The following is a 21571-nucleotide window of genomic DNA, read 5'->3' on the forward strand; positions in this document are numbered from 1 at the left end:
TTGTATTCACTCTAAAAGAGTGGCAGTTTGGTGTTTTAACTATACAAAATCATTTAATAATTTGTAATCAGCCTGTATTTCTAGGTTTCTCTTGAGGACTGTATAGAATAACACAACAAAGCACTTCCATTGCTCATTTTTATATCATAAAATTTAATAAATAATTTTTTTACATAGGTATAGATAAGTATTAACACAACAAAGCACTTCCATTGCTCATTTTTATTTCATAAAATGTTGTAAATAAAAGTTTTACGTATGTATGGACATGTGGGAGCAGCAAGAAGAGGAGAAAGCCAGAAAGAATAGTAGTTTTATTTTGTTGTCACTACAGTGAGGAACAGCTTTTAAGGCAAAACAAATGAAACTTAATTTTTTCAGTGTCTGATCAATACGGCCTTGGTCAGGGTGTTATGTTTTATTATTTCCACCAGAGAGCAATAATGTGCATTTGTAATTAGAACAATAAAATATTAAATGTTAACTGACACCACAGATATGTGGAAAGTTTTGCAATATTAAACAATGGGAAATCAGGATGAAATAATGACAATATTATGAAAAGGATAGTTGCTACTCACTATATGGCGGAGATGCTGAGTTGCAGATAGGCACAACAAAAAGACTGATAAACAAAACTTTTGGTCATACAGGCCTTCATCAAACTTAGACAACATACACGCAGGCATACAAATGCACTCACACCCACATGACCACAGTGTCTGGCTGCCAAGGCCAGTGTGTGTGTGTGTGTGTGTGTGTTTGTGTGTGTGTTGTTTGGTTCTGATGAAGGCCTGTTTGGCCAAAAGCTTTGTTCGACAGTCTTTTTGTTGTGTCTGCCTGTGACTCAACATATCCGCTTTTGTAATATTAGCGCGTAACAGGAAATAATATTTTTAAGTACATAATTTCTGCCCAGAGCTGTATGTGCTGTAAAGTCTATTTTAACTATCAAGATAATTGACTGTAATTGTGAAAGAATAAATATAATAATAATAATAATAATAATTTAATATTAATTAACACTATAGTTAGTGCCCCCTATTTTGGACTTAGTATTACACATTCATTTGCTTCTAGTATCAAAACATTTTTGTTCTATGTAGTTGAGTGATCTAACAAAGCAAACAGCACATTCTTATCATTAAATCATATGAACTTTTCCAGTGATCTTTATGACATACACAATCAAAGTCATTCAAAAACTGCATAAAATGCTCATTCCGCTTCATTCTAAAATTCAATTTTTTTTAAACTGAGTGTTCATTCCTGTTTGTAAAAGCATAAAAATAACATAAAACTAATGGAACATTAAGAGCTGTGATTGGTTACACAAATTACTGGACTTACTGGCTAACAACAATGAAATAGATCTACGGTAGGATGACCAAGAGAAGGAGAAATAAAGCTAACAATCTATAGATCAGAGTATGAAATGTCTGAAAGTTTGCCTGTTGTAAGGGAACTGTAAAACCTGAAAAAGATTGATGGGTTGAAATTGGATTTGTTGGACATTAATAAGAATAAATGAAAATACAAGCCAAGATTACTTGTCACATGATTACAGTGTTATAATCATAGCATCAGTGTATTATGTAACAGATGTCGATATCATTATAAATAGTAAAATAGTAAGACGCTAGAGTTTTGTAACAGGATTCATATGGTTGAGGTGAATAAAAAATCCCTAAAATCATGGTCAGGCTAAGTTTTATCAGTGAAATAATGGACTGCAAAGCATATTCTGGCATGAATATAGACACAGATGATCTATAGTGATGAATAGCTGAATAGCTGTGTAGAATGGAGTCGAATACAGGAAGTTTAGGGCAACACAAGACAAAATGAAAACTATATGAGGCAGTGGCCAATGACTTAGGAGAAACATCAAGTACAATTCCACAGAAGGTAAATGGAACATAACAGAGAAGGAAGTAGTTAAGGCAGCACAGGACACCATAGGTACTATTACGGCAGAGGCGCAGAAGCAATGAATAACAAATTGTATAATTTAGTTGCCAATGACTTAGGACAAACATCAAGTACAATTCAACAGAAGGTAAGTGGAATGTAATACAGAAGGAAGTAGTTAAGGCAGCACAGGACACCATAGGTACTATTATGGCAGAGGCACAGAAGCCATGAATAACAAAATATATAATTCAAATATAATAGAGGGAAACATTCCACGTGGGAAAAATATATCTAAACACAAAGATGATGTAACTTACCAAACGGTGGTTTCAGATTGTGTCAATTAGAATTTTGAGGTTTTGGGGAGAGTGGAGCAGGAAGTGGTAAGTTACATCATAATTGTTTTTAGATATAAAATATATAAATTACTTTTGAATGCATTATGGGAACAGCAGTGATCAATGTCTTATAAATAATTACTATTAAAAACAGTCTTGATCATGATTTATTTAACAAGGTGACCGGTTTCGACCACTACTGTGGTCATCTTCAGACCATTGAGTAGGAACCTTTCCAACAGAAAGAGGTTCCTACTCAATGGTCTGAAGATGACCACAGTAGTGGTCAAAACCAGTCACCTTGTTAAATAAATCGTGATCAAGACTGTTTTTAATAGTAATTATAAAATATATAATTTAGTTTAGCAACAAAAGATGAATATCAGAGAGAGATAGGAAGCCAGAAGTACATGTTGCTTCGGAATGGAATTTACAAGACATATAAACAGGCTACATCAGAATCAAGGGGGGGATATATTATACTGAAAAAGATATAAATATATAAATGTAGTAAAAATCTATATAACATATAGAAACATTTACTGTAACCTTAGAAAAGGAGCAGAGAAGCAAGCAGGGAACCTCATTTGAGTGTACATGAAAGAACAGATAATATTATTGAAAGGATAGATTGCTGCTCACTGTAAAGATGACATGCTGAGTTACAGACAGGCACAAGAAAAGGACTGCTATACAATGAGTTTTCTGCCAAAGCCTTCTTCAGAAATGAAAACACACACATACACATATATTCACACAAGTAACCACATCTCATGCACACATGACTGCTATCTCTGGCTGGACTCATCACAATGCAATGGTATAACATTGAATGAAAGCAGCAGTCCAGGGGTAGGGGTAGCAGGGTATGGGTGGAGTATAGCAGTCAGCTATGCCTGGCAGAGCATGCAGCAGCTAGATTGTGGCTGGACAAGCCTACAAAATGCAGCATTGAGAGGCTATGGAGGAGGAAGGGGTGAGGAATAGTGAGGGAAAAAGAAGAGTGAGAAAAGGCCGGGCTGGGGGGGGGGGGGGGGTGGAGAATACATTCGCAGAGAGTAGAGCACAATGAGGGTCAGGGAACATGAATTGGGAGGATGTTATGGACAGGGGGTGGAAACTCTTGGTTGGAGGTTGTAGGGACAGCATGTTACCACAGGATGAGACTGTGTTGCAAGGATAACTCACATCTGCATAGATCAGAAAAGTTGGTGTTGGAGGGAGGATACAGGTGGCCTGGATTGTGAAACAGCCATTGAAATCGAGCAAGCATGTTATGGCCTGCTGCATGTTGTGCCACAGGGTGATCAACCCTGCTCTTGGCCACAGTTTGGCAGTGGCCATTCATCCTAGTGGACAAATGGTTGGTAATTATACCAATATAAAAAGCTGTGCAATGACTGTAGCAGAGCTGGTATATGACATGGCTGCTTTCACAGGTGGCTTGGCCTCTGATAGGGTACGATAAGCCTTTGACAGAACTGAAATAAGAAGTGCTGAGTGGGCAGATTGAGCAGGTCTTGCACCTGGGTCTTCCACAGGGATTTGATCCCTGTGGCAAGGATTTGGGATTGGGAGTGGCTTAGGAATAAACTAGGATTGTGTGAAGGTTGGGGGCAAAGGAACAATGTTTCAGGAGGGGTGGGAAGGATCTTGGGTAGGATGTCCCTCATTTCAGTGCACAATGATATATAATCAAAGCCCTGATGAAGGATGTGGTTCAGTTGCTCTAGTCCAGGATGGTACGGGGGGTGTCAAAGGGGGTGCTCAATTATAAATGGCTCTTAGGAGTGGGGGGAGAATTGGGGGTTTGTGTGCATATGGCACAATAAATCCATTTGCGGACTATGTCTCATGGCTAGTGCCTGTCTGCAAGGGCCTTTGTGAGATCATTAGCATACTGGCCAAGAAAGTTTGTTTCACTGCAAATAATCTGGCCCCAGGTGGCCAGGTTGTATGGGATAAATTTTTTGGTATGGAAGATACATCAAGGATACCAACCACCACTTTCTTCACCAACTCTCCACCATCCCCACCCCATAACTCCTGGATCCCTAATCATCACTGCTGCCACCACTTCCATGTACACCAACATCCCTCATACCCATGGTCTTGCTGCTAGTGAACACGAACTCTCCCAGTGTCCTTCAGACTCCCAACCCACCACCTCGTTCCTAATACATCTTGCTAATTTTATCCTATTGCACAAATACTTCTCTGAAATGAAGGTATACAAACACATCCCCAGCACAGCCATGGGTATCCACATGGCACCCTCCCATGCCAACAAGTTTATGGGCCATCTAGAGGAAACCTTCATAGCCTCCCACAACCACAAACTCCTGGTCTGGTTAAGGTTCACTGATGATATCTTCATAATCTAGTCTCAGTGCCAAAACACTCTATCCTCATTCCTTCACAACCTCACTACTTTTTCTCCCATCTGCTTCACCTGGTCCTCCTCAACCTAGTGTGCCACCTTCCTGGACGTTGACCTCCTCCTCTCTGATGGGTTCATCCACACCTCTGTCCGTATTCGATCCACCACCAATAGTACCTATGTTTCAGTGGCTGCCATCCCTTTCACACAAAAAAATCCATTCTATAAAGCCTGGCCACCCATAGACATCATATTTACATTGACAATAACTCCCTTGCTGAAAGTCTCACAAAGGCCTTCACAGGCCTACACTAGCTCTGAGACCTAACCCGCAAACACATTTCTCATATCATATCTCCACCCCCCCTCCCCCCCCCCCCTATCTTCCCAACACCCCCAAGAGCCAGTTACAAAAGAATGCCCCCTTCATCACCCAATAACACCCCAGGCAGCAGAAACTGAACCACATCCTTTGTCAGATCTTTGAGTAACTATTATGATGCCCTCAAATGAGAGAGATTCTACCCAGGATGCTTTCCATAACTCCTAAAGTAGTGTTCCATCACCCACAAACCCTCCATAACACCCTAGTCAATACCATTGCCACTACTAATCCCAACTCCTTGCCACAGCAATCAAATCACTGTGGCGTATGCAGGTGCAAGACCCGCTCAATCCATCCACCCAGCACTACCTATTCCAGTCCTGTCACAAGCTTATACTACTCAATCAGAGGGTGGGCCACCTGTGATAGCAGCCATGTCACATAACAGCTCCACTTCAATCATTGCACAGCTTTTTTTATTGATATGACAACCAACCAGTTGTCCAATAGGATGAATGGCCATCACCAAACTGTGACCAAGAGCAAATTGGACCATCCTGTGGCACAACATGCAGCTGAACATAGCATGCTTGATTTCATTGGCCTTCACAACTCGGGTCATCTGTATCCTCCCACCAGCTTTTGTGAACTTCACAGATGGGAGTTATCTTTACAGCACATTCTCCGCTTCCAGATTCATTCCAGCCTCAAACTGTAGTAACCTTCTGTCAACACACCCTCCACCCCAGAGTTTCCACCACTTCTGTCATGTCACCTCCTCCCAATTCACATCCCCTAACACTCATTGTGGTCTGTTTTCTGTCAATGCAACCACCAGTCTTTTTGATCCTCTCCTTCCCCAGCCTACTGACACTGCACCTGGCAGCTTTGTCTGGCCACCATTTGGCCCAGGGGTGGGCACAAGAGCTGCCCACGTGGTTGCCCACGAGCAACGTGAGCCGCGAGGGCAACGCTGAGCAGCTGTGAGGGCACGTAGTGTGGGTAGCACAGCTGTGCGATGTGACTGGCTGCTTGGGTATGCACACTGCATGGAGGGCAACTGTGCTGCTGTGAAAGCACTTTGTGCACACCGCTGAGTATAGACAAACTAATGTACGTAGTGCAGGTGGAACACAAATATGTCCGAGGGGGTTTCATGCTTAGTGCCAATGCATTACACAACAATGGCCGATGATATTTTTTCTTGCATAGAACATATAATAGAGAAATACGAGCTATGTTGGGAAAAACTTTCATTGATTGCAACAGATGGGGCTCCTACAATGACTGGTCATAAGTCTGGTGTCGTAACATAATCAGTGCTTTCATCCAATGCTAATGAAAAGAAAACCAAATTTTTGATCCCATTTCTCAATTGAGCTTCAACATCGTGTGTCATTTCTTCAATGCCCCTGCAAACCGTCCTCAGTGAAAGAGTAACGGTTTCAAAAACAGAAAAGACTTGCTGGGCCCAAAATTGTTGCTGCAGCAACAAAACAGTCTTTCACAAATTCTCCATTGCCGAAGGCCCATGCTGTTTTAACTATTTTAAGAGCTACACGATAGTTTACTGTCATCGCTGCATCATTGTAGATGATGAGGTTTTCATCCTGTAAATACATACAGGAGAAGGTAAAAGTGATGGAAAATGCACATTACATATTATTCATAACAGTAATAATGTGAATCAATGTCATAATTATCTACATGTATACGTATGTCTTTCTTCTTTTTCTGCTTCAGTTTGGTAAGTTTGGCTTTTCTTTCTTGATTATTCAAATTGACTATATCCTTCTCGTGAAGCAGTTGATGATGTTGCTTCACATTGTACTTCTTCTGTGAAGACAATGCTGCATTGCAAATCAAACACTGAGCTCCACTTTGTGTTCCAATAAAATGTACTCTTCTTCCCACTGTGGATTAATGAGTACAGGTTCAAAGGACTTTCGTTTCAATGATTTTTAACTCCTCCTCAGCCATTTTCCAACCACTAGTTCTGTTTTATCATGAACACTGAACACAATGTCTGCACAGACAGTAGAAAAGACAGGAAGTAAACAGACCAAGTGGCTCCGTGCCATGCAATAACATGCGTGGCTAGGTGTGGTGGGGGTACTGCTGGTTGGCAGAGTGAGGGAGAGCTGCAGGCAGGCCTTGAGGGCATCTGCAAGTGTTCGCGCTCACAAAACAGTATTTGCCCAGCCCTGATCAAGACCCTGCATACTCCGTCAGTTTGTGCTGACTCCTCTCCCCTTCCCCACACCCTTCTATTCCTTCCCCTTCTTCACCCCCCTCCCGATTTCTGCTCCTGTTTGATATGACACCTTTGCATTCTGGCTGGAGCTGTTGGAGATAATGGTCATTTGTGCGAGAGATGTGCTTGCTTGTGTGAATGTGTATGTCTTCCTTTCTAAAGAAAGCTCAATGTATAACAGTCTTGTCGTTGTATCTGTCCACAACTCAGTGTGTCTTCCTTACAGTGATTGGGAATTTATCCTCTTCATTAAGTTGATATTTCAACCTGGATTTCAACTGTTTGAAAGAACATGTATGAAGAGGAGTACATCTCAGACCTGTATGAATGGAAGAACTGCCTTAAAGGGTAAGAGAGGTGGAGCAGGAGAAGTATGAGAAATAGGCATTCAAGTAATGAATTCAGAGTTTGATGGAGCACTGTAACATCTGACCTAAAAAAAAAGTCAATAGGAGTTGATGACACACCTTAAAATATAATAACCAAGTGAGTTGGCACAATGGTTGAGAAACTGGTCTTGCATTTTTGAGGATAAGGTTCAAATCCCCAACCAACCATCTACAACAGGGTCCTTTCTTTTCTTGGACATAATTTTGTGAAGAACACTGCTTATTTCCATTCTGGATATGTCCAGTCTGATGTTGTGCTCCATCTCTAATGACCTCATCAACAGGAAGTAGATACTCCTCCTATGGAGATTACTAAGCTGGTATAAAAAACTAATGAAATAAATCACTTATCACTAGATCTCCAAATAGCATTATCATTGTAGAAGGTAAGAGGAGATAAAAGTGAAAACCACTGATTGATCAGTCTGATATGCAATGCTTATAAACTGCCAGAATAATACACTCAAACACAAGAAGAAAAATCAGAGAGATACCGAATGAAGATCAGTTTCATTACAGAGAAGGGTAAAATACTAAAGAAGAGATTCTGCTTAACAATGAAACAAATTGTAAAGAAAAATCAGTGTACAAATCTAAGAGATTTATCTCCATCAGTTCTGTTTGCAGATGATTTACCTGCATTAACTGAAAATGATGATACAGAAAATATTCCGAACACTACTGTGAACTCCCGGAATATCCTAGATAGCTGACTCCAGTTAGTGAGTGGAAACTGAACATCACAAAAATTCAAAACTAAACATTTGAAATGCCAGGAGGTTAAAATCAGTAGCAGAAATCAACTTATGGAAGAGGATGACATGGACAAATACCTAGGATTAAATTTGTATGAGAATTTAAGCTGCAGTACACATGTTGATTGATAAATTAAGCTATTTTACATTGATACCAAGATCAGTACATGAGAAACACCTTATAATAAAGATTTTTAATCTGTCATTAGTATGATATAACGTTCTGAGGATATTCACAAAAACTGCATAAGAATATTGTTAGACACAGTATTGGTTAAATTGCATATCTTAACAGTCCCTCCCTATATTTTAAGTAATTATAATTATTCTACATGGCAAACTAATGTTATCTGAAGAAAATCATCTTAGCCACACTTACAACACAAGATATGAAAGGTAATTTTATGTTTCCCACCCAAACTGAAATTGTATGCACAAACTCCACAGTATATGGGAATAAAAATTGATAATACACTATCAAGCCAGACTGTTTAAAAATAAGGTGACAGGTCATGCTCTAACAGAAATTCTATCACTCAGCAGAAAGTCAAGGATGAAAAACAATAATATGGAAAGGACAGATTGCTACTCATCAACAAAGGAGGTGTAAAGTAGCAGACAGGCACAAAGAAAAGGTACTAGAAATTTTTCAACTTTCAGACAAATCCCTTCTTCAGAAGCAGAACTTTCACACATTCAAACAACAATTACTCCAACTCACACACACTTGGGCATTGTCTCCATGCCCAACTGCGACTGTGTCTGATGTGAGCTGCAATCTAGCTGGCGTGCATAGTGGGGTAAGGAGAAGGCATGGGGAAAGAAAGGGAGGGATAGCAGTGTAAGGGTGGGAGAAAATGCTAATGCTGCTGGTGGAGAGAGTGCAGCAGGGAGATGGTAAGGATAGGAGAGGACTGCTAAGTGCAGTATCAGAAAGCTGTGGTCTGGGATGGGTTCGGGATGTGTAAGTACAAGGAGGAGGTAGGGTGGGGCTGCAGTTATACTGGCAGTGAAGTGGAAGGCATGTGTGTACTGGAATGGGAGCAGGGACGGGGAAAGGCAGGTGGAGGACAGGGATTAGAGAAGGCTGATGCCGAGTTGGTTACAAGACCAAAGGGTATATATTGCAGGAAGAGTTCCAATATGTGCAACTGGGTAAAGCTGGTATTGATGGAAAGCATTCAGATGGCACAGGTTGTGAGCAGTCACTAAAGTGAAGCACATCCATGTTGGATGGCATGTTCAGCAAGTGAGTGGTCCAGCTGTCTCTTGGCCAAAGTCTGGAGATGGTGATTCAAGCTGCCAGACACCTACATCACTACCTCTGTCCACATCAAAACTACTAACCATCTTTCCTCCACTTCAACAACTGCCATCCATTCTACAGCAAGAAGTCCATTCCATACAGCCTGGTTACCCACAATTGCCACATATGTAGTGACAAGCTCCAAATATGCCAAGGGTCTCATTGAGGCCTTCACAGGGTGTAATTATCCTCCCAACAGTGTCCAGAGATAGATCTCCTGTGCCTTGTCTCACCAGACACCTACCATCCCCACAGACCCACAGTCTGGGCACAAAGGAGCACTCCTCTTGGTACTTAGTACCATGCAGAAGTGGAATAGCTGAATCACATTCTGCATCAGGGTTTTGATTATCTCCGATTCTACACTGAAACTTGAAATTCCCTGTTATCCCTCCCCTTCTCCAGCCCATACCTCCTCCTTGCCCCCTCTCTCCACCTCAGCTAGATTGCTGCTTACGTCAGATGCAGAGTTGGGTCTTAGCGTTTGGAGACAGTGGTCGTGCTTGTGTGTGTGTGTGTGTGTGTGTGTGTGTGTGTGAGAGAGAGAGAGAGAGAGAGAGAGAGAGAGAGAGACTCAATGCCTCCTCAATAAAAATACGGTGAATGGTGATCTATGCTTTACATATTATTGTATTATTTGGTAGATGGACTGAAAGATGATGAACTGATTATTTGACAGAACCACTTTACTTTTAGTAACTTTTTCTGTAACAGAACTGCATTATGATGTCTATTTGTGCTATAGTTTTATTACAAAGTTTTGAAGTGTCTTTTGTACCAGTATCAATAATTTAGATATGCGCATTATGAAACTATTAATTCACATTTGTGGACCCAACAGAATCTTTAAAGTGAGGTGAAATAAAGTTACACAACTGTGAGAAGAATGTACATAAAGTACAGGAATAGTTCAATAATCTACAATATGTATACAAATCAATTAGGAGTCACAAAAGAGCTCTGCTTTTGAACTTCAGCACATTTTTTGAACTTTTTGTGGTTGTATCTGTCCGCTGCTCAATATTTCTAATACGTGGAGAGTGTTTGTTACTACTCATTAAATACTTTACACTTCTGCTCTAATGAAACAAAATTCTGTAGATTATAATGAAACCAACAAATCTTATTGCTTTCTTAGCAGCATTAAAATAAAAGGAATGCTATACCTGCCAAAGGATGCACATTTATAGCATCTGATATGTGGAAAAGGGATCCAGACAGAAAAGTATCATCTTCAGCTGAAACAGAAATTAAATTATTGGATTGTAAAATTATCATACAACTTCTGAAATGGAATGTACACACAATATATGATAACTTATAAACATAAAGGATATTTGTAAGTAGAACATATAAAAGGTCAGTGCAAAGTATCTGTATTTCTATTCTTACATTTGTTGGTTGACAGTAGTGCTCACTGCATGCAAATTTTAGATAAACTGCATATCTGCCATTACCTCTAACCCTTTTGTAGAATAACTGTGTCATATTTTGCTACGGTGTCATAGCCACACAAATGAGTGAAAGTACATGTCCCGGAAGATTATGTCATCAGATAATATTTTGTAAAAGTATGTTAACTAGCTGATGTGCAGATCAACTCAATGAAAAAGATTTATAAGTACATGGCAGGGAGGACTAGGTTTAATAAATTTATCAACTAGCACCTCATTTTATTACCCACGTTACTGCACAGGAATTTTACAGATGGATTTTCATTAACTGTATGCCCATTGTTACGTATACATGGTGGAACCACTACAAGCCATTTGACAAAATCTGAACATTATCTGATGTAAAAAATGGTGTTTATGCTTTCTTCACCCTGCCTTTTTCATGACGTCCTTTAGCAGGTGTATGGGAGGGTGTGACATTGGTGTGCATACAAAAAAAATGGCAAAGTGTCCCATAAGGCTGCTAGTTTGGCAACACCCTTGGTGACGCCCATGTAGCTTTGTTTGGCATTTAAACATGTCTCTGGACAGACACACTCATTCCCAGTGGCACAAGCAACCCTTTCGAGACCCCTCAGCTGAATGGCACTAACCTGTGGCTCCAGTACCTGCTGGCTACATGCCAGATACCTGAGAGGTGCCAAAAGGTTGCCTACCTCATCATCATCTAGGAATGTTGAATGCATATGGCTGTACAGAGACATTTTTAAGGTGACCATTAGGGACATGAGGGTGGCATTGTGAGTGTTGCCAAACTGTGCTTTTTTACAGGAACCCTTTGCAATTTTTTTATTCACATGTGTGCCAACATGGAGGTATGAAAATGCATAAACACCCTTTTCTGTTTTGTTTCACATTCAGATTTCATCATATGGTTCTGAACAGTCCCTGTAGTGTTTCAGAGCAAAAATTGTGGCCAAGCTACACTCCTTTACTCCAAAGAGTGGGAGGGTATGAGCAGTGCCAAAAGTTGTCAAGAACAATGTCCTTTGCACATTGCACTGCAAACTGTTATTTTTGACTGAAAATTGTGTGAAAATGAACACCCTAAGGGAATGGGTGATTTCATTCATGCCCTTTATGACACCTCCAGATGCCTTCCATGTCAATATGAGCAGTGGTGTGTCCAAAATGTTTCCCTCAGCTCGCATAAGAAAACTACATGATTTCAAAGCTGGGCATCCTGGTTCTGATCACTATCACTTGGTCAACAAGAGAAGGGATCAGATGGTATGACACGTCCATGGTGGTGTTGGGTGGAATATGGTGCAAATTTTACTTAATTAACCCCCAGTAACTTCACACAAACTACTAAGCTCTAGTCTTTTTAGCACATGTCAATGCCTTGTTATTCACGTTGTCACTGATCTCAAGTGTGAAATCATAGGATCCCACACTTCTGAACTATTTTAGATCAAGGTTATGTAGGCACCTTCGCGCCAAATTTTGAACTTCTGTGTCACAATGGGAGAAAATGATGGGGTTTCAAAAAAGTGACCCTGTGATTTTATTGTGCATCATATGTCACTAGGTCATATTGTAATATCTCAGGGAGGACCCTATAACATTTAGGGCTGTAGAGAAAATGTAGAACTGTGGCCGAAGGATAGTTGACCATACACTAGATAGATATGTCTCTAGTAGAACAGTTTATCATTGGAGGGACCTTCCATAGTACACATTCACCGTAAAGACATTTTTAAAGAAAAAGACTAGTGCACAATATATGTTAAATGAAGCACAGGTCTTTATGTAGGGTGTCCCATGAGGAATAGGCAATATTTGGCGATAAAGACAGGTACAATCATTTGAAGCAAAAAACTTCATATTGGCATTATTCTGAATGGTTTCTGAGACAGAACACATTTAATGTACATTTTAATTTATTTCTGTATTATTCAATACACTGTCAGGCTTATGAGGTGGATTCAAAAAGAAACTGAACTTTTGAAATAGCACACCAACCAGAAGAGAGAGTGCACTGCAGCTCCAGAGCACATCTAGCAGCAGGTTTCCCTCATGTTGCTCAAACAATTAGCAAGTGAACCACAACAACTGAAGTAAGCGCGTGTAAAACCTGCTTATTGGATTAGTGCAATGAAGGAGCTTGAAGAACAATGTGTGTGGAGTAATTCTGCTACAAACCTGGCAAAACTTTCACAGAGATATTTCAAATGCTTAGCCAAGCATACAGGGAAGACTGTATGAGTCTCATGTATTGGTATGAGTGGATTAAACATTTTCAACAGGGCAGAATGTTGGTCTGTGATGAGTCCAAGTCTGCACATCTTTCCACATCAACAGATGATAGCCATGTGGATAGTGTTCATGCTGTGATTTGCAGAAAACATTGTTTAACTGTTTGGGAAGTTGCTGAGAAGGTGGACATCAGCATAGCATCATGCCATCAAATTTTGAGTGAAAAACTTGAGATGCATTGTTTCAGGGCAAAATTCATACCACGTTTTGTAGTGACTAGAGAATTTCGGTGTAAATTCTAGAGACAATCGGCCTTCCACCACCTTGAACACCCAACATTTTAAAAGTAAGTAAGAGAGCAGAAACATATCTACTGGGCCACTGGTTTCTGTGTGCAGGTTGTAAGTTTGTAATGAGAAGACGATAAGCAGGGCAGTCGAACGACGCCGACAAGTGTTTGCCACAAGAGCCACAGATACAGTGTGAGAGGACACGGAGTAATTAAATGCTATTCTTTGCTGTGTTAGTGAATGTGATTGTTGAAAAAAAAAAAAGAAAAAGACCTTTTGACTATAGACTTTTAACTTACTTCATGTCTTATCTCTGAACGAAGCAAGACACATGGGACGTCTATGAATTATTTGGTTGTTTTTGAATTGCTGGTGGTTAAAAGCTCGAAATACGAGAAGACAGAAATATTTACATGTGACATGCGAGAATGTTATTCTGCATAATCCAATACATCATTAATTGGTGAAAACATAAAGTTTGTATATTTACTCCACACGTTCTATTGTCAGAAACCATTGGAACGTGGTGACCGACGAGACCAGGACTCGAAGAAAGAGGAATTTTCAAACGAAATCAAGATAAAAAGATGTTGTGAGTTGCCATAGCAACAAATGGTAACAAGACAGGGAAATTGTTTCGCAGAGTTGGATTCTGCATAAACGGCAAAAAGGTGTGAAAATTAATAAATACTATACAAGAAAGGACACAAAGAAAATCTCAAACAGTTTAAACTAAGAAGAGTTACGACGAGATCTATTCGACAACGAAGATCCAGTGTGGAGAGTAAGCAGCCCTCACTCATATCATGGGGGCATGGACCCCGTAACCAGCAGCCTATGCCAACGACGCCAGCTGCTGCTCACCGGTGCTGACTACAAATCCGTTCACCAACACCAATGCTGAAACCAACCTTTGATGCTGCTGGCACCTGTGCTGTTGACCGGTGCTAATTCCACACCTGCTCACCGATGCAGCCTAAAATTCTAAGCTGGGTGAGTGAAAGACAATTAATTGAGTGTGAAGTTTAGGACGCTGTTCAATAATAGACTGCTAGTATAGTTATTATACTCAGAGGTGAATTTTTTATAAATGGATCTAAAAATAAGAAAAATATGGATAATACTCAAAAAACTGGGGAAACATCAGAACCAGCCATGGCCATGACAGTGACAAAAGAAATGCCAGACTGGATTGAGGTAGCAAATTTAATTAAAGCACTAAGTCTTAAATTAGACTCAGTGAATACTCACCTAAATGCTAGATTAGATGACCAAAGTGCAGCTGCAAATGCTGAAATTGCAACTTTAAGTGAAAAATTAGATGCACAGAGTGCAAATTCAGCTACTTTAAGAAAGAACTAAGTCTTAAGTTAGATTCGGTAAATATGCAGTTAAATGATAAATTAGATGAACAGAAGACAGATTCAGCTGCTATAAGAAAGGAACTAAGTGCTTCTTTAAGTGAAAAACTAGAAGCACAGGGTGAGATTTTAAATGCTAAGTTCAGTGCCTTAAATGATTAAGTGGAGAGTTTGCAATTAGATTTAAAGAATGAATTAAGTAATTCCCTGACCATCCATGTAAACCAACTGTTCACTGACTTTAGTCAGACCCAGAGTAACCAATTTCAGGACTTAGCTAAAAAACTAGAATTTGATATTGAAGATAAATGTAATAATGTAGAATCTGAATTCAGTGAAAAATTAGGATCATTTCAAAGTATATGTAATGTTACATTTGATGCGGTAAAGCAGAGATTACAACATCACACACAATAAATATAAACAGTCTGGAGAAACAAGTAGAAGAGATGATAGACAGAAAAGTTGCCATGAGAGTATCCTCTGACAACGTGTCTCCAATTTTATCTTCTGAACTTAGTAATACCGAGTGAAATGTAGAAGAACTGTGGAAAGAATTCAAACATGCAGAACAAAATAGATAATAGAGTGACTTCTCCCAACATAGTATTAACTACTAAAGTAATGACAGATTTACAATAGGGACCAAATTCAGGGTTATCTAGACAGTTCCCTAAGTTTAAGCCGAATGGGGAAGTACATCCTACTCATTTTTTGAAAAGGTTCAATCAAGCCTTGCCCAAGACTTGGGAAGACTCAAAAAAGATTGAATTTGCAGTGGGGTACATTTTAGGAGAAGCTTCAGAGTGGGGCAGAGTGAACATAGAGAATTTTTCATCTAGGGCAGACTTCCAGAAAAAGCTTACGGAGAAGTATTGGTCAGCAAGTGCCCAGGAAAAACTAATATCCAACTTTTGGGACCCAGAGTATTATAACACTTTGTGGGGTATGATGCAAAAGTATTTCGACTGGTATTTAATGAGAGTGCAGTACTTAGATAAGCCCATGGAGCAAGAAGGGATGGTGCAAGTTTTAATAAGACATTTACCCATTTGCATAAGGAAGGATATATTACATAGCGGGTGGAAAACTGTAGAAGAATTATTGTCCTTTGTAGACGCACTTGATGCCTTAAACAAAGACCACAATGGGAACATACATCAAAATGAAAATCAGAATTTCAGAAGAGGTAGTAATAACAGTAGTAGCAATTTTAAGAAACATGAGGCCAACTTAGCTATATTATACCAGTGTAACCGGAATAAGGGTAATGAAGATTATCAGAAGAAGCATCCACCTTCGAATTTAGATCCAGTTACTTGACAAGAAATTGTACCCGGTAGTAAGAGTACAAAATGATAACGTAATACCCCGATTTGGTAACCAACCAGTGATCACCAATAATGAGGAAAATGTAGAGTGATCTGGATCCAGAGCCGGGGCCCAGGTCATTAAAATACATTTGGAGGCCTGGTTTATAATAGGTATGTTAATTTCATGCATAAAATACCAACCAAAGAATGGTTGTTACTGGAAGAACCAAGCCTAACTACCATTAATCCACAGCCAATAATGACAGGAAAAGTGGAGGATTTTGAAGTTAACATATTTATAGATTCCGGGAGTGAAGTGTTACTTATTTCTAGCTCTTTCTTTAACACATTAGGAATGAAATATCACTTACCGATATTACCAGTAATGGGTGTGAACATAGTTGGTATTACTGGAACAAAGAGCAAAGCTGTAAAACATGAGACCCAGGCGAACTGCAACATTGGGAATATCCCATTTTGTCAGACACTTTTAGTAGTAGAAAATATCAATAGGGATGTGTTATTTGGCCTAGACTGGCTATCAGTATTTGACATCATATTAAATTTTGAGCAGAATTTTCTTTATTTTGGAAAAGGTGACTACAAATATTGTGTAAAGTTGACGGACAGCTGTATTGGTAAACAAACAACTGAGAGTTGATGTCTGAGATTAACTGCTACAGCAAGATTGTCACCAGCAATTAATAATGTAAGTCACGTATCACACCATGCTGACATACAAAACAAAGTAAACAAATCTCCAATATTAACCAATGACCAAAAATTAGATTTATCTAAAATTCTACTGGAATATGAAATGGTATTTTCTGGTTGTCTGGGTAGTATTAGTGACTATGTATGTAGATTTAAAATCAAAGATAGTACTCCATTTTTCTGTAAGCCTTATCCAATACCAGTAAGTTTAAAAGAAGCAGTTAAGGAACCAATTGACAAAATGATTGACAATAACATAATAGAACGTAGCTCTAGCATCACGAATAACACCTTAGTAGTAGTAAAAAAGGCTACAGGAAGTGTGTGGTTAGTACTAGATGTGCGTACTTTAAATAAGCATATAGAGATGGAATGAGACAGATCCATTAACATTGATGAATTATTGTCCAAATTTGAGAAAGCAAAGTAGTTTAGCATGATGGACCTCACTGCTGGATATTGGCAAATTCGGTTACATCCAGAATCAAAGAAATATACAGCGTTTCTATTTGATGAGAAATCGTATCATTTTAATGTGTTACCATTCAGACTAAATATCTCAGTATCCGTGTTTATACATGCACTGGATGAGGCGATAGGAAAGGAATTCTTAAAGAATTTAATAATATATGTAGATGATATAATAGTAATCTCATCTACCTGGGAGGAGCATTGCCTGACCTTGAGTAAAACTCTGAATAGGTTTAAAGAAAAAGTTTTTATGGTAAAATTGTCTAAATCACACTTTGCGAGGCAAGAGCTTAAGTTTTTAGGGCATATTGTAGGAGAGCAAGGAATTAGAACCAGATCCGGAACATATAAAGGCCATTAAGGAGCGTCCACCCCCTAAAAACATGAGACAGTTGAAGGGATTTATTGGAATGGCCGCGTACTACAGATGATATATATGAAGTCATGAGTTGAATGACCCAGTGTTCGAAAATATAAAAACGGCACTGGTCGAATCACCCATATTACACCATCAGGTTATGGGCTAGCCATTCTAAATTTCAACAGATGCATCCGACTATGGTATAGCAGCAGAACTTTTCCAAGGAGAGTGGGGTCTGGAAAGTACAAATCACAGATTTATAGCTTTTGCTAGCAGAGTCTCAACAAACATGAATTAAACTATACAGCCACAGAAAAAGAACTATTAGCTATAGTATGGGGTATACAAAATTCCAAACACTAGTTGGGGGTCAGAAATACACATATATGTGGATCACCAAGCTCTATCCTTTTTAATGAGTAGTTGGTTATTACATAGTAGATTAATGTGGTGGATGTTGTTCCTACAGGAATATGACATTGTTGTTGTTGTTGTGGTCTTCAGTCCTGAGACTGGTTTGATGCAGCTCTCCATGCTACTCTATCCTGTGCAAGCTTCTTCATCTCCCAGTACCTACTGCAACCTACATCCTTCTGAATCTGCTTAGTGTATTCATCTCTTGGTCTCCCTCTACGATTTTTACCCTCCACGCTGCCCTCCAATGCTAAATTTGTTATCCCTTGATGCCTCAAAACATGTCCTACCAACCGATCCCTTCTTCTTGTCAAGTTGTGCCACAAACTTCTCTTCTCCCCAATCCTATCCAACACCTCCTCATTAGTTACGTGATCTACCCACCTTATCTTCAGCATTCTTCTGTAGCACCACATTTCGAAAGCTTCTATTCTCTTCTTATCCAAACTAGTTATCGTCCATGTCTCACTTCCATACATGGCTACACTCCATACAAATACTTTCAGAAACGACTTCCTGACACCTAAATCTATACTCGATGTTAACAAATTTCTCTTCTTGAGAAACGCTTTCCTTGCCATTGCCAGTCTACATTTTATATCCTCTCTACTTCGACCATCATCGGTTATTTTACTCCCTAAATAGCAAAACTCCTTTACTACTTTAAGTGTCTCATTTCCTAATCTAATTCCCTCAGCATCACCCGACTTAATTTGACTACATTCCATTATCCTCGTTTTGCTTTTGTTGATGTTCATCTTATATCCTCGTTTCAAGACACTGTCCATTCCGTTCAACTGCTCTTCCAAGTCCTTTGCTGTCTCTGACACAATTACAATGTCATCGGCGAACCTCAAAGTTTTTACTTCTTCTCCATGAATTTTAATACCTACTCCGAATTTTTCTTTTGTTTCCTTTACTGCTTGCTCAATATACAGATTGAATAACATCGGGGAGAGGCTACAACCCTGTCTCACTCCCTTCCCAACCACTGCTTCCCTTTCATGCCCCTCGACTCTTATAACTGCCATCTGGTTTCTGTACAAATTGTAAATAGCCTTTCGCTCCCTGTATTTTACCCCTGCCACCTTTAGAATTTGAAAGAGAGTATTCCAGTCAACACTGTCAAAAGCTTTCTCTAAGTCTACAAATGCTAGAAACGTAGGTTTGCCTTTTCTTAATCTTTGTTCCAAGATAAGTCGTAAGGTCAGTATTGCCTCACGTGTTCCAACATTTCTACGGAATCCAAACTGATCTTCCCCGAGGTCGGCTTCTACCAGTTTTTCCACTCGTCTGTAAAGAATTCGCGTTAGTATTTTGCAGCTGTGACTTATTAAACTGATAGTTCGGTAATTTTCACATCTGTCAACACCTGCTTTCTTTGGGATTGGAATTATTATATTCTTCTTGAAGTCTGAGGGTATTTCGCCTGTCTCATACATCATGCTCACCAGATGGTAGAGTTTTGTCATGACTGGCTCTCCCGAGGCCATCAGTAGTTCTAATGGAATGTTGTCTACTCCCGGGGCCTTGTTTTGACTCAGGTCTTTCAGTGGCCTGTCAAACTCTTCACGCAGTATCTTATCTCCCATTTCGTCTTCATCTACATCCTCTTCCATTTCCATAGTATTGTCCTCCAGTACATCGCCCTTGTATAAACCCTCTATATACTCCTTCCACCTTTCTGCCTTCCCTTCTTTGCTTAGAACTGGGTTGCCATCTGAGCTCTTGATATTCATACAAGTGGTTCTCTTCTCTCCAAAGGTCTCTTTAATTTTCCTGTAGGCAGTATCTATCTTACCCCTAGTGAGACAGGACTCTACATCCTTACATTTGTCCTCTAGCCATCCCTGCTTAGCCATTTTGCACTTCCTGTCGATTTCATTTTTGAGACGTTTGTATTCCTTTTTGCCTGCTTCATTTACTGCATTTTTATATTTTCTCCTTTCATCAATTAAATTCAATATTTCTTCTGTTACCCAAGGATTTCTATTAGCCCTCATCTTTTTACCTACTTGATCGTCTGCTGCCTTCACCACTTCATCCCTCAGAGCTACCCATTCTTCTTCTACTGTATTTCTTTCCCCTATTCCTGTCAATTGTTCCCTTATGCTCTCCCTGAAACTCTGTACAACCTCTGGTTCTTTCAGTTTATCCAGGTCCCATCTCCTTAAATTCCCACCTTTTTGCAGTTTCTTCAGTTTCAATCTGCAGTTCATAACCAATAGATTGTGGTCAGAATCCACATCTGCCCCAGGAAATGTCTTACAATTTAAAACCTGGTTCCTAAATCTCTGTCTTACCATTATATAATCTATCTGAAACCTGTCAGTATCTCCAGGCTTCTTCCATGTATACAGCCTCCTTTCATGATTCTTGAACCAAGTGTTAGCTATGATTAAGTTATGCTCTGTGCAAAATTCTACAAGGCGGCTTCCTCTTTCATTGCTTCCCCCCAATCCATATTCACCTACTATGTTTCCTTCTCTCCCTTTTCCTACTGACGAATTCCAGTCACCCATGACTATTAAATTTTCGTCTCCCTTCACTACCTGAATAATTTCTTTTATCTCGTCATACATTTCATCTATTTCTTCATCATCTGCAGAGCTAGTTGGCATATAAACTTGTACTACTGTAGTAGGCATGGGCTTTGTGTCTATCTTGGCCACAATAATGCGTTCACTATGCTGTTTGTAGTAGCTAACCCGCACTCCTATTTTTTTATTCATTATTAAACCTACTCCTGCATTACCCCTATTTGATTTTGTATTTATAACCCTGTAATCACCTGACCAAAAGTCTTGTTCCTCCTGCCACCGAACTTCACTAATTCCCACTATATCTAACTTTAACCTATCCATTTCCCTTTTCAAATTTTCTAACCTACCTGCCCGATTAAGTGATCTGACATTCCACACTCCGATCCGTAGAACGCCGGTTTTCTTTCTCCTGATAACGACGTCCTCTTGAGTAGTCCCCGCCCGGAGATCCGAATGGGGGACTATTTTACCTCCGGAATATTTTATCCAAGAGGACGCCATCATCATTTAATCATACAGTAGAGCTGCATGTCCTCGGGAAAAATTACGGCTGTAGTTTCCCCTTGCTTTCAGCCGTTCGCAGTACCAGCACAGCAAGGCCGTTTTGGTTAATGTTACAAGGCCAGATCAGTCAATCATCCAGACTGTTGCCCTTGCAACTACTGAAAAGGCTGCTGCCCCTCTTCAGGAACCACATGTTTGTCTGGCCTCTCAACAGATACCCCTCCGTTGTGGTTGCACCTACGGTATGGCCATCTGTATCGCTGAGGCACGCAAGCCTCCCCACCAA

The 21571-nt window shown here is 39.8% G+C and overlaps 1 protein-coding gene across 1 annotated transcript in view; it reads right to left on the reverse strand.

Annotated features, from left to right (window-relative positions):
- The window catches only part of LOC126199400 (tubulin polyglutamylase ttll6-like), a gene marked incomplete at its 5' end in the record, with an annotated part of 426833 nt that overhangs the window by 41343 nt on the left and 363919 nt on the right, over nucleotides 1-21571 (reverse strand). Inside the window, 2 exons of the mRNA XM_049936319.1 lie at nucleotides 5837-6025; nucleotides 10828-10899. Of these exons, the coding sequence (XP_049792276.1) occupies nucleotides 5837-6025; nucleotides 10828-10899 (261 nt within the window). The remainder of the gene's footprint in view (nucleotides 1-5836; nucleotides 6026-10827; nucleotides 10900-21571) is intronic.

The sequence above is a fragment of the Schistocerca nitens genome, chromosome 8 (assembly GCF_023898315.1).
Source record: "Schistocerca nitens isolate TAMUIC-IGC-003100 chromosome 8, iqSchNite1.1, whole genome shotgun sequence".
NCBI classification, from domain to species: domain Eukaryota; kingdom Metazoa; phylum Arthropoda; class Insecta; order Orthoptera; family Acrididae; genus Schistocerca; species Schistocerca nitens.